Below are 13,076 nucleotides of genomic sequence, written 5' to 3'. Positions count from 1 at the left end.
AAGTGCTTTTCGACTGGGCAAAACAAGCAGGAGAATCAAGACAAGAGACTGTTTGGTCACCTTTGGATCTAAAGAGGAGAGAGATAAAATTTTGGGACTACATTTCCAAAGGCCTTTGGAAGTTGGTGAATCAAGAGTGGAACTGTTCAGGGACATTCCCAAACATCTCTTAGACCTCAGATCTAGCTACAGAGACTTGGTCACACAGCTGAGAAAGAACAACATCATCTTTAGGTGGGAGTTCCCTGAAGGGCTTTCGTTTAGTATAAAAGGAAGGAAAATAAAAATAAAATCAGTGGAAGATAAAAACAGATTTTTAAAGGACTACGAGGAGGACTTACAGAAGGAATCCTTTAAAGACCAAGACCCGTCTGATACACAAGAGAGAAAAAGGAGAGATATAGCTAAAGCAATCTTGGATTTGGACAAGACGACACCACCGGGACCAGAAGAGAAAGAAGACACATTGGGAGCTACTGGAGGAACATAGCAGACTAATTTCAAGATGTCTCTGCAACTATTAAGCTGGAACTGCAACGGTCTAAATGTGGTTTCTAAGAGAAAATCAATTTTTCACATTCTAAAAAAAGAACAATTGGACTTGATTTGTTTACAGGAAACACATGTAACTAGGCTCCATAGAAAAATCCTAATTAATAAAAGATTAGGTCAAGAGTTTATTTCATCGGACAAAGTTAAAAAAAGAGGAGTGGTGGTATATGCAAAAGAGAGCCTATTACCAAAATTAATTTTTAAAGATGAACAAGGAAGATATTTGGCAATTGAAATTCAACACCATGGACAGAAATATCTGATTGTTGGCGTATACGCACCGAAGGAAGGAAAATCGAAATTTTTCAAAAAGTTGCATGAGACATTGATGGACTATCTGGAGTACAATGTGATCTTGATGGGAGATATGAATGGAGTTGTTTCTACAAATATGGACAAGGCACATCGGCAGGTAGTCACCAAAGATGGGAGACTACCGAAAACCTTTTTTGAACTGACTGATAACCTGGACTTGGTGGATATCTGGAGAACTAAAAATCCTTTAGGAAGAGAAGGAACCTTCTTTTCTGAAGCCAAAAAGACATGGACAAGAATTGACCAAATCTGGATCACAAGAGGACTGGCACCAAAGACAAAAAAAGTAGAAATCTGCCCAAAGACTTACTCCGACCATAATGCTGTAAAGATGGTAATGAACTTACAACCAACTGGTTCTTTCAGATGGAGGATGAATGACTCCCTGTTTAGAGATGAGGAAATAACCAAGAAGGCCCAGAAAACTCTGAAAGACTATTTTGAGATAAATTTAAACACTATGGTGGAAAAAAGAACTGTATGGGACGCAAGTAAAGCTGTTATGAGAGGATTTTTGATACAACAGAACACACTCAAGAAGAGATTACAACAGGAAAAAAGAGAAAAGATATTGGAAAAGATTAAGGAAGGTGAAAAAAGACTGAGATCAAATCCAAAATCACAACAAATCTTGAGAGAGATAAAGTTATATCAAGTACAATACATGCAAATGATAAATCAAGAGATTGAATGGAAGGTCAGACAAATGAGACAAAGAACTTTTGAATCAGCAAACAAATGTGGAAAGTTATTGGCATGGCAAATAAAGAAGAGACAGAAAATGAATACAATAACAAATTTAGAAGAGGAAGGAAGAATTATTCAGAACCCAGTGGAAATTAGGAGTGCCTTTCAAAGATACTTTAAACAGCTTTATTCACAACAACCACAGAAGGAAGCAGATATGGAGGAATTTTTGAAAGAAAATGGGCTACCGGAAATATCTCAAGAAAGTAAATTTAAATTGAGCTGCAAGATAACAGAACAAGAGGTAGAGAGCGCCATCCAAAGTGTGAAACTTGGCAAGTCCCCAGGACCTGATGGGTTGACGGCAAGATATTATAAATCAATGAAAGACTGGCTAATTCAACCCTTGAAGGATATATGTAATGACATATTACAGGGGAAAAGGACACCAGAAACGTGGAAAGAAGCTTTTGTGACTCTCATACCAAAGACAGAATCGGAAAAACACCAACTTAAGAACGATCGGCCTATATCATTACTTAATGTGGATTATAAAAATTTTGCTGACATCTTGGCTAGAAGATTAAAGAGGGTTTTAGTGGAGGAGATTCACAAGGACCAAGCAGGCTTTCTCCCAGGAAGGCACCTATCTGATAATGTAAGGAACATAATTGACATTTTGGAACTTTTACAGGAAAGAATAAACACAAAAGCAGCTTTGGTATTTGTGGACGCGGAGAAAGCCTTTGATAACATTTCTTGGGGTTTTATGAAAAAGAATCTCCATAGTATGGGGGTAGGCCAAGAGTTCGAAAATGGTATAGGTGCAATCTATTCTGAACAAAAAGCAAAATTAATTGTCAACAATGTTTTGACTGAAGAGTTCAGAATAGAAAAAGGAACACGACAAGGTTGTCCTATTTCCCCTCTGCTTTTTATATCGGTCCTGGAGGTGTTGCTGAATATGATTAGAAAGGACCAGATGGTAAGAGGGATACAGGTCGGAGTTAAACAATTTAAATTAAGAGCATTTGCAGATGACTTGGTTTTGACATTGCAGGAGCCAGAGTCCAGTGTGAAGAGGATTTTAGAACTGATTCAAGAGTTTGGTCGATTAGCAGGTTTTAAACTCAACAAAACAAAAACTAAGGTTTTGACAAAGAATCTAACAGAAAAAGAGAAAGAAAGGTTTCAGAATGAGACAGGTTTGACAGTGGTGAAAAAAGTGAAATATCTGGGAATTATTATGACTTCAAAAAATGGGAATTTATATAAGGATAACTATGAAAAATGTTGGATGGAGATAAAAAAAGATCTAGATATATGGTCTAATCTAAAACTCTCACTGTTAGGTCGTATTGCTGTGATAAAGATGAATGTATTGCCAAGAATGTTATTTTTGTTCCAGACACTGCAGATTATTGATAAAATGGACTGTTTCAAGAAGTGGCAGAAAGATATATCCAGATTTGTCTGGCAGGGCAAAAAGCCAAGAATAAAATTTAAAATACTAACAGATGCAAAGGAAAGAGGAGGCTTCGCCCTGCCAGACTTGAAACTTTACTATGAAGCAGCAGCTTTTTGCTGGCTGAAAGAATGGCTACTTCTTGAAAACACAGATATACTGGACTTAGAAGGATTCAATAATGCGTTTGGGTGGCATGCTTACTTATGGTATGACAAGGTTAAAGTTCACAGAATGTTTAAGATTCACATTGTTAGGAAAGCATTGCTTAATGTATGGATTAGATATAAGGATTTCTTTGAAAACAAGACTCCAAGGTGGTTATCTCCGATGGAAGCAAAAGCAGTCAAAAAACTCAATATGGAGGCCAATTGGCCAAAATATTGGGAGATACTAGAACAAGATGGAGATAAATTGAAACTGCAGAGTTTTGACAAATTAAAAAATAAAGTCCGTGATTGGCTCCATTATCATCAGATAATGGAGGCATATAAATTGGATAGAAAAATTGGCTTCCAGGTGGAAAAATCAAAATTGGAAACAGAATTGCTAGAACCCAAAACTAAGATATTGTCAAGAATGTATAATCTGCTGCTGAAATGGAATACACAGGATGAGGAAGTGAAATCAGTAATGATTAAATGGGCACAAGATGTGGGTCACAACATAATGCTAGCCGACTGGGAACGGTTATGGACCACTGGGTTAAAGTTTACGGCATGTAATGCCTTAAGAGAAAATATTATGAAAATGATATACAGATGGTACATAACACCAGTCAAACTAGCAAAAATTTATCATATGCCCGATAACAAATGTTGGAAATGTAAAGAAACTGAAGGTACCTTTTTTCACCTTTGGTGGACATGCCCAAGAATTAAGACCTTTTGGGAGATGATCTATAATGAATTGAAGAAAGTGTTTAAATACACATTCCCGAAGAAACCGGAGGCCTTTCTCCTGGGCATGGTCAATCAAGAGGTACGTATGAAAGACAGGATATTTTTTATGTACGCCACAACAGCAGCAAGAATACTTATTGCAAAGTATTGGAAGACACAAGAATTACCCACGCTGGAGGAATGGCAGATGAAAGTCATGGACTATATGGAATCCGCAGAAATGACTGGCAGAATCAGAGACCAGGGAGAAGAGACGGTGGAGGAAGATTGGAAGAAATTTAAAGACTATTTACAGAAACACTACAAGATTAATGAATGTTAAAATAACATCAGATTGAATGTATAAGGTTATTGGAGTAAAACTTTAAAGATTAGAAGACCCAACATCTTAAGTTCTAAGTATTGAATAAGCTATATTAAGACATTCAAATCAAGAAAGGAGGTTAAACATGACAGAGGGAAGGGATTTGTTGTTAAATTGTATGAATTGGAATACAGGGAAGGGAGACTCGGGGAAGACAGAGAAACAAGTTAATGCAAGATGAATATGAAGATAAGACTGTTTTTATTTCTGTTGTCTGTAGTATATTATGTTTGTGTAATTCTGTATGTTTTTGGCGTATTGTTCGTTGTTTTTGTTTTGCTTTGTTGTTTTGTATGTAAAAACGAATAAAATATTTATTAAAAAAAATAAAATACTTTTGCTGTATTACCTGGTGTCCAATAATTGTCAAGCTGGCAGTTGTGGGGGAACCTCCCCCCCCCCAACCAACTGTAGCTGGAAAAGGGGGGAATGAGGCACTGGGAGGTTTGGAGGTCTGAAAGAGCCCCCTTGAATGAGACACTGGGGTTCGGCTTAAAACCTTTCTCTCACAAAAGATTCACAAAAAGCTCAAATTGTTTGCTCACAGAAGAGACCCCACTGTAAACCGTTATCTATCCAAGAATGTGTTAGGAGTAGTGAACTTGGTGCTCCTCAGTTGCAGGAGGCACGGTAGATAAGGGCGTATTTGGGAATAAGCCTTAAAGTCTAGCTAAGTCAAAAGCAAGTCGCCCCTTCTTATAAGAATAAGTCTTTGTTGTTGTTGTTGTTTAGTCGTTTAGTCGTGTCCGACTCTTCGTGACCCCATGGACCAGAGCACGCCAGGCACTTCTGTCTTCCACTGCCTCCCGCGGTTTGGTCAAACTCATGCTGGTAGCTTCGAGAACACTGTCTAACCATCTCATCTTCTGTCATCCCCTTCTCCTTGTGCCCTCCATCTTTCCCAACATCAGGGTCTTTTCCAGGGAGTCTTCTCTTCTCATGAGGTGGCCAAAGTATTGGAGTCTCAGCTTCACGATCTGTCCTTCCAGTGAGCACTCAGGGCTGATTTCCTTAAGAATGGATACGTTTGTTCTTCTTGCAGTCCATGGGACTCTCAAGAGTCTCCTCCAGCACCATAGTTGAAAAGCATCAATTCTTCGGCGATCAGCCTTCTTTATGGTCCAGCTCTCACTTCCATACATCACTACTGGGAAAACCATGGCTTTAACTATATGGACCTTTGTTGGCAAGGTGATGTCTCTGCTTTTTAAGATGCTGTCTAGGTTTGCCATCGCCTTTCTCCCAAGGAGCAGGCGTCTTTTAATTTCGTGACTGCTGTCACCATCTGCAGAGTAAAATCTCTCACTGCCTCCATTTCTTCCCCTTCTCTTCGCCAGGAGGTGATGGGACCAGTGGCCATGGTCTTCGTTTTTTTGATGTTGAGCTTCAGACCATATTTTGCGCTCTCCTCTTTCACCCTCATTAAAAGGTTCTTTAATTCCTCCTCACTTTCTGCCATCAAGGTTGTGTCATCTAGATATCTGAGGTTGTTGATATTTCTTCCGGCAATCTTAATTCCGGCCAGGGATTCATCCAGTCCAGCCTTTCGCATGATGAATTCTGCATATAAGTTAAATAAGCAGGGAGACAATATACAGCCTTGCCGTACTCCTTTCCCAATTTTTAACCAATCAGTTAACCATATCCAGTTCTAACTGTAGCTTCCTGTGCCACATAGAGATTTCTCAGGAGACAGATGAGGTGATCAGGCACTCCCATTTCTTTAAGAACTTGCCATAGTTTGCTGTGGTCGACACAGTCAAAGGCTTTTGCATAGTCAATGAAGCAGAAGTAGATGTCTTTCTGGAACTCTCTAGCTTTCTCCATAATCCAGCGCATGTTTGCAATTTGGTCTCTGGTTCCTCTGCCTCTTCTAAATCCAGCTTGCACTTCTGGGAGTTCTCGGTCCACATACTGCTTAAGCCTGCCTTGTAGAATGTTAAGCATAACCTTGCTAGTGTGTGAAATGAGTGCAATTGTGCGGTAGTTGGAGCATTCTTTGGCACTGCCCTTCTTTGGGATTGGGATGTAGACTGATCTTCTCCAATCCTCTGGCCACTGCTGAGTTTTCCAAATTTGCTGGGATATTGAGTGTAGCACCTTGACAGCATCATCGTTTAAAATTTTAAATAGTTCAGCTGGAATATCATCACTTCCACTGGCCTTGTTATTTGCAGTGCTTTCTAAGGCCCATTTGACTTCACTCTCCAGGATGTCTGGCTCAAGGTCAGCAACCACACTACCTGGGGTGTACGAGGCATCCATTTCTTTCTGGTATAGTTCCTCTGTGTATTCTTGCCACCTCTTCTTGATGTCTTCTGCTTCTGTTAGGTCCTTACCACTTTTCTCTTGTATTATGGTAATCTTTGTATGAAATGTTCCTTTCATAGCTTCAATTTTCTTGAACAGATCTCTGGTTTTTCTCATTCTATTGTTTTCCTCTATTTCTTTGCATTGCTCGTGTAAGAAGGCCTTCTTGTCTCTCCTTGCTATTTTTTTGAAATCTGCATTCAATTTCCTGTATCTTTCACTATCTCCCTCACATTTTGCTTGCCTTCTCTCCCCCGCTATTTGTAAGGCCTCATTGGACAGCCACTTTGCTTTCTTGCATTTCCTTTTCATTGGGATGGTTTTCGTTGCTGCCTCCTGTATAATGTTACGAGCCTCCATCCATAGTTCTTCAGGCACTCTGTCCACCAAATCTAAATCCTTAAACCTGTTCCTCACTTCCACTGTGTATTCATAAGGGATTTGATTTAGATTGTATCTTACCGGCCCAGTGCTTTTTCCTACTTTCTTCAGTTTAAGCTTGAATTTTGCTATAAGAAGTTGATGATCTGAGCCACAGTCAGCTCCAGGTCTTGTTTTTGCTGACTGTATAGAGCTTCTCCATCTTTGGCTGCAGAGAATATAATCAATCTGATTTCGATGCTGCCCATCTGGTGATGTCCATGTGTAGAGTTGTCTCTTGTGTTGTTGGAAAAGCGTGTTTGTGATGACCAGCTTGTTCTCTTGGCAGAACTCTATTAGCCTTTGCCCTGCTTCATTTTGAATTCAAAGGCCAAACTTGCCGGTTGTTCCTTTTATCTCTTAAGTCCCTTACATAGAATAAGTCTATGTAAGCATAAATCAGGCCATCACTCCCCTTTGATATGTAGGTTTTCAGTGTTTTAATCTATGTTGGCTTCAGAACTTTAGTAAGAAGCAAGGGGCCCTTGTGATAAGAATTTTAAGGTCTTAGATATATGATAAATGTACCAACCAAGCACGTACATAGATCAGCACAGGAAGACTGACCTGAAATCATTTTTGATTTCCACACTGACCAAATGTCCTTTCTCTGCAAGGTCAAAGGAAAATGGAAAAGTCTCCCCATTGTCTTTTCCTTCACAAATCCTGTCTTAAGGGTATTTCTGTGTTTGAATAGGGTGAGCCTGTGACCTGGCTTAGAAACTGAGTATTTATCATTACAAAAGACTGGCCAGGCTCCCCAGGGTATCCAATCAAGTGAGCATTCATAGGTAACCTGTCAGACGAGATAAACAACATACTCAGATTTCTGCTGTAGACCGCTTTTTCTGTGATGTAGGTATGATGTATCTGGGGGGTGGTCTTGGGTTACACCCTGAAATACACTCAGAGTCGAGAGTGGATTTCATGCTCTTTATTCAGCTCATAGTGGTGAGGAGGGAATGAAAGTCCCCTAAAAGTATCTGCTTTATATACACAATGGGCTGCACATGTATATGTAGGCCATATACATTGGCCTGTAGGCCAATCAGGTTGTGGATTCACTTCTACCTGGAACTGGATTGGGTGGCTCCTGCCAACCAATCATACTGCTGTATTGTTCTAGGACCAATCAGACTGCTGCATTCTGAATCCTATTGTTCTAGGACCAATCAGACTGCTGCCTTTTGGATCCTATTGTTCTAGGACCAATCAGACTGCTGCAGTTTGGATCCTATTCAACTCAGTACATAACACCCCTCCCCTCTAAGTTCCAGTCCTGCCCGGGAGGTCGCATTCATAGTCCTCAAGGTACGCTGGCGGCCTACGTGTGCGTTGCGGCCTGGGGTGTTCCCTGGGGTGTTCAGGTTCTGGCTCATGTTCCAAGGATGCTGGCTGTGATGGGGCCGTTTGGTCTGGTGCAACCCGCTCGCTCAGTCGTGGTTCTGCTTCCGGTGTCCTTTTGGCCTCACGGGTCCTCTCTGTATTTACTGATTCTGCCTCTCCTGCTGACCTCTCCTGTTCTATGGGCCTCACTGCCTCACTGTTCCCTTGGGACTCCTCTGACCTGTCCTCCTCCTGGTTTTCTCCCGGGAATCGACGCCATATCTGGTTGCAGTGGCAGCGCCAGCATTGCCCCCCATCCGTTAGCACCTCGTACGACACGGGGCCAGTGACCCTGGTGACTGTGGTGGGTACCCATGCTGGGCCTGCCCCAAACTTTTTTGCATACACTTGGTCCTGGGCCTCGAAGGTCCGGGGGTTCCTGCCTTCCCCCACCACTACCTCATCCTGAGCTCTATCGGGGTGAAGGCGGTCCAATCTGATTGCAAGGCACCGACCCATTAGTAGTTCAGCGGGGCTCCGGCCAGTCGTTGAGCTGGGGGTGCTGTGCTAGAAGGAATGTGGCAAGGCGGTACTCCCAATCCCCTTGCGTCATGCGGCGGAGGGTGGTCTGCACCATGCGTTCTGCTTGGCCATTGGTGGCAGGGTGGAATGGTGCCGAACGGATGTGGCGGATGGCGTTCTGCGCTGTGAAAGTTTGGAATTCTCCTGACGTAAATGCAGTCCCGTTGTCTGAGACGAGAGTGTCAGGGAGCCTGTGGGTTGCAAACAGCCTGGGTAGTACCCGGATGGCTGCGGACGTGGAAGTGGACAGTACCAGTGCGATTTCCAGCCATTTGGTGTAGGAGTCCACCACTATGAAGAATGTTTTCCCCTGAAAGGGGCCAGCGAAGTCCACATGCAGGCGTGACCATGGTGCTCGGGCGGACTCCCAGGACTGGACCGGGGCCCTTGGGGGATCTGGGCGGGATTCTTGGCAGGCCTGGCAGTGTTTGACCCAGGCCTCTATCTCTCCGTCGATCCCCAGCCACCACACATAACTCCTAGCAAGGGCCTTCATTCTCACTACCCCTGGGTGTGTCTCGTGTAGGGCTGTGAGGACCCTTTTGCGGAGGGGCTGGGGAACAGCGACCCTGCTTCCCCATAACAGGCACCCCTTGTGGGCCGACAATTCATGTTTGTGGGTTGTGTAGCCGGCGAATTCTGGTCCGGGGCTGCTGCTGGGCTATCCCCTCCACACCCAGTCCAGGACCTGGGAGATGACCCTATCTTACTTGGAATGGTGTTCAACTTCTTGTGCCTGAATGGGGAGGTCGGGAAGCAGCTTCAGGCTCATAACCTCTTGCGCAGGTGCTGGGTCGGGGCCTGTTTCCGGTAGTGGTAGCCTGCTGAGGGCGTCCGCATGGCCCATCACCTTCCCAGGGCGGTGAATCAGTGCATACTGGTAGCTGGCAAGGAAAATTGACCACCTTGCAGCCTTATTGGAGTTCACCGATTGGGTCTGCGTTGCTCCGGGACAGGAGGAAGGAAGTCAAAATGACACCGAGTTGGTTCAAAGAAAGAGTTTATTCTGCTCTCTGGATAGCAGAAGGCACTTGCGTGGTGAGTCCACAGCAAGTCCAAAGAAATAACAGGTTTCATGCAGTTTATATACCCTCCAGGCATCCTCTCCCCCTTCCCCAGCCACGTCAACTTGTATACGCAAGTTGACATCACATATGTTCCTGTTCTGGTACTCTCAACCATAAAAGGATCTTCCTTCCTGTACTTCTGACCATAAAAGGATCTTCCTCTTCCTACTCTTATCTGGGAAGACGTCATAATGTCTGGGAACACGCTTTTGGCGTTTTCCCCGGACATTGGTCTTGTGCGTATTTTGTGGTCAGCACATAAGATAAAGTTCTGATGTGTTTTCGTTGTTCCCCTGGGGAGCCAAGGCCATCCCTTGCCTGTCCTGATAAAGGACAGAACTGTTTATGCAGTTGTGTCCTTATTATGGTTTTGCTCAACAGTTCAAGTTTTACGCATTTAAAAGTGCTCTCTTTTGAAAGAACAAAAGGGGGGTTGAGTCAGTTTTTAAACTTACTACACAGAAACCCATTCCTTCAACCTGAGGACGCGAGAAGACAGCACTTTGGGGGTCTGCTTTTCGGGGGCAAACAAGCCAATCAACGGCTTGTGGTCAGTCACCACGGTAAAGCGCCGCCCGTACAAGAAATCATGGAATTTTTTTACTCCCTTCACGATTGCCAGACCCTCCTTGTCGATTTGCGAATAGTTCCGCTCGGTTGCGTTGAGTGTCTGGGAAAATTATGCCACCGGTACCTCTCTTCCATCTGGGAGTTGGTGTCCCAGGACTGCGCCAATGCCATAGGGCGAGGTGTCGCATGCTAGCACCACTGGTAGCCTCTCGTCGAAGTGTGCCAAGACCGAGTTTGAGACAAGCAAGTCCTTGACTGCCTGGAATGCGGCCTCCTGGTGCTGGCCCCACACCCAAGGGGCCCGCTTGTCCAGGAGTCTGTGTAGGGGCTCCGCTACTGCCGCCTTGTGGGGAAGGAAGGAATGGTAAAAGTTCAATAGTCCCAAGAAGGCCTGAAGTTCAGTCTTGCTCTTGGGCACTGGGGCATCACAAATGGCCCATACCTTGTCCCCAGTCGGGTGGACCCCTTCTGCATCCACCATAAATCCCAGAAAGTCCACCTGCGACACTCCTTTTAGACATTTTTCCCGCTTCATCTTGAGACCCGCCGTCTGGAAACGGTGCAGAACGGTGCAGAACCAGCTCCTCTGGTGTGGGCCCAGCAATCAGCACATCATCGAAGAAGGGGGTGACGCCAGGAATCCCTTTAAGGAGAGAGTCCATTAGATTCTGGAATATGCCTGGTGCCACGCTGACACCGAATTGCAGCCGCTTTACCCTGAACGCTCCTCTGTGCGTCACAATCGTCTGTGCCTCTGCTGTGGTCTCATCTACTGGCAGCTGTTGATATGCGTGGGCCAAGTCCAGCTTGCCAAAAACTTTTGACCCAGCCAGGGTGGCAAGGACATGGCTGACCACTGGCACTGGGTATGCGTGGGCCGTGAGGGCCTTGTTTATGGTACATATGTAGTCTGCGCAGATGCGGACCGAACCATTAGGCTTGACGGGTGTGACGATTGGGGTTTCCCAGGAGGCTTTAGGTACCAGCTCCAGCACTCCTTGCTCCACGAGCCGGTCCAATTCCTCGTCTATATGGGGTTTCAGGGCGAACAGGACCCGGCGGGCCTTGAGCCTGACAGGTTGTACTGCGGGGTCAAGCTGTAGAGCGGGGGGGGGGCTGTATACTGTCCCAATTTCCCATCGAAAACCCCAGGAAATTCCTTGCATATGGCGTCCACGTCCACTTGTAAGCTAGTGTAGTTCACCCCGTGACGGCTAGCCCCAGTGGTCCAAACCATGCCAATCCCAGTAAGCTAATGTAGGGACCCTTGACCACAAGCAAGTCCAGTTGCCGCGTCCGCCCTTGATATTGCACCCTGAAGGTCCCCACCCCCATTGTGGGGACCTTACGTTTCTGGAAGTTCCGGAGGGTGAATGGGGCCGGCCTGAGTTTGGGACCCCCACTAGGACACAGTTTCCTTAAGGTCCTTGCCGAGATTATGGATAGAGTTGAACCCGTGTCAAGTTCCATGCGGCACAGGGCACCTCTATCTGTACCTCTACATAAATTTTCTCTACGTTGGGGTGGGGCAACTGGTATACTTGGAAGTCTGTGAGCTCCATCGAGTTGCCTTGGTGCATTGGGCCCTGGGCCCTGGGGCTCTTGGATCGGTCATCTGATGCCTGGCGTCGGGTGGACCGAGCCCGACACACCCGGGCGATGTGTCCCAATATTCTGCACTGCCTGCACTCTGAGTTGTGGAAATGGCAGGTCCTCCTCTCGTGACTCTCCCCGCAGCTTGCGCAGTTCCCTCCTTCTCGTCGAGGCAGTTGTGGTCTGTGCGCTGCTTGAGTGCACTGCTGTACTCTGTGCACCTCCTCCCTGTCAGATCCTGAGTCGTCGGTGAGGTCTTCGTGGTGGACCCTCGGTTGGGACGGCAGGCTCGGCCGTGCCTCTTGCGTTGACCTCTCGGCAGCTTCCGTTGCCAGGGCCTCCTCCAGAGTGACCTGGAACGTTAGGTCCTTCTTAGCGTAGAGGCGTCATTGCAGCTTCTCATCCTTCAGGCCACCGACGAGGCGGTCACGAAGCATGTTCTCCAACTCTGAGAAGTTGCAGAACCGGGCGGCTTGGTGAAGAGAGGTCACAAACCCAGTTACGGTTTCCCCAGGGGCTTGCCGCTTTGCGTAGAAGGCATTTCGTCGAGCCACCACTGAGGGCTGCGGCAAAAAGTGCCCCTTCAGCCATTCCATTATTGTTTTGTATGGAACAGTAGCGACGTCTTCAAGCGCAAAGAGAGCCCGGGCGATTTCAAACGTCTCCTCTCCACAGACGCTGAAGAATATCGCCCTCATCTTGGCATCTTCTTCGTCGGTGACCCCTTTGGCTTCTAGGAGGAAGGTGAAACGGGAGGCGTACGCTTCCCAGTCTCCTGATGCTGGGTTGAACGGCGAGAAGCTGCTGTCGGTTGCCATTCTGAGTTCCTTTGGTCCCGGAGCTGAAGCCTGGATACATGGTGTGAGGCAGCGGTGCGGCAGGTGGTGGTACTGCGGTGCTGTGTGTGGCGGTCAGCTCAGCGG

At 45.6% G+C, this 13,076-nt stretch overlaps 1 protein-coding gene across 1 annotated transcript in view; it reads right to left on the bottom strand.

Annotated features, from left to right (window-relative positions):
• The window catches only part of LOC310668866 (large ribosomal subunit protein uL29-like), a 455,615-nt gene extending 443,884 nt beyond the window's left edge, over positions 1 to 11,731 (bottom strand). Inside the window, exon 1 of the mRNA XM_083422227.1 lies at positions 11,727 to 11,731. Coding sequence (XP_083278353.1) covers positions 11,727 to 11,728 — 2 coding nt within the window. The 5' untranslated portion in view covers positions 11,729 to 11,731. The remainder of the gene's footprint in view (positions 1 to 11,726) is intronic.
• Positions 11,732 to 13,076: the final 1,345 nt, after the last annotated feature.

Source organism: Podarcis tiliguerta (genome assembly GCF_965153285.1).
Source record: "Podarcis tiliguerta genome assembly, chromosome: W".
NCBI classification, from domain to species: domain Eukaryota; kingdom Metazoa; phylum Chordata; class Lepidosauria; order Squamata; family Lacertidae; genus Podarcis; species Podarcis tiliguerta.
This window is presented reverse-complemented; position numbering and strand designations above follow the sequence as displayed.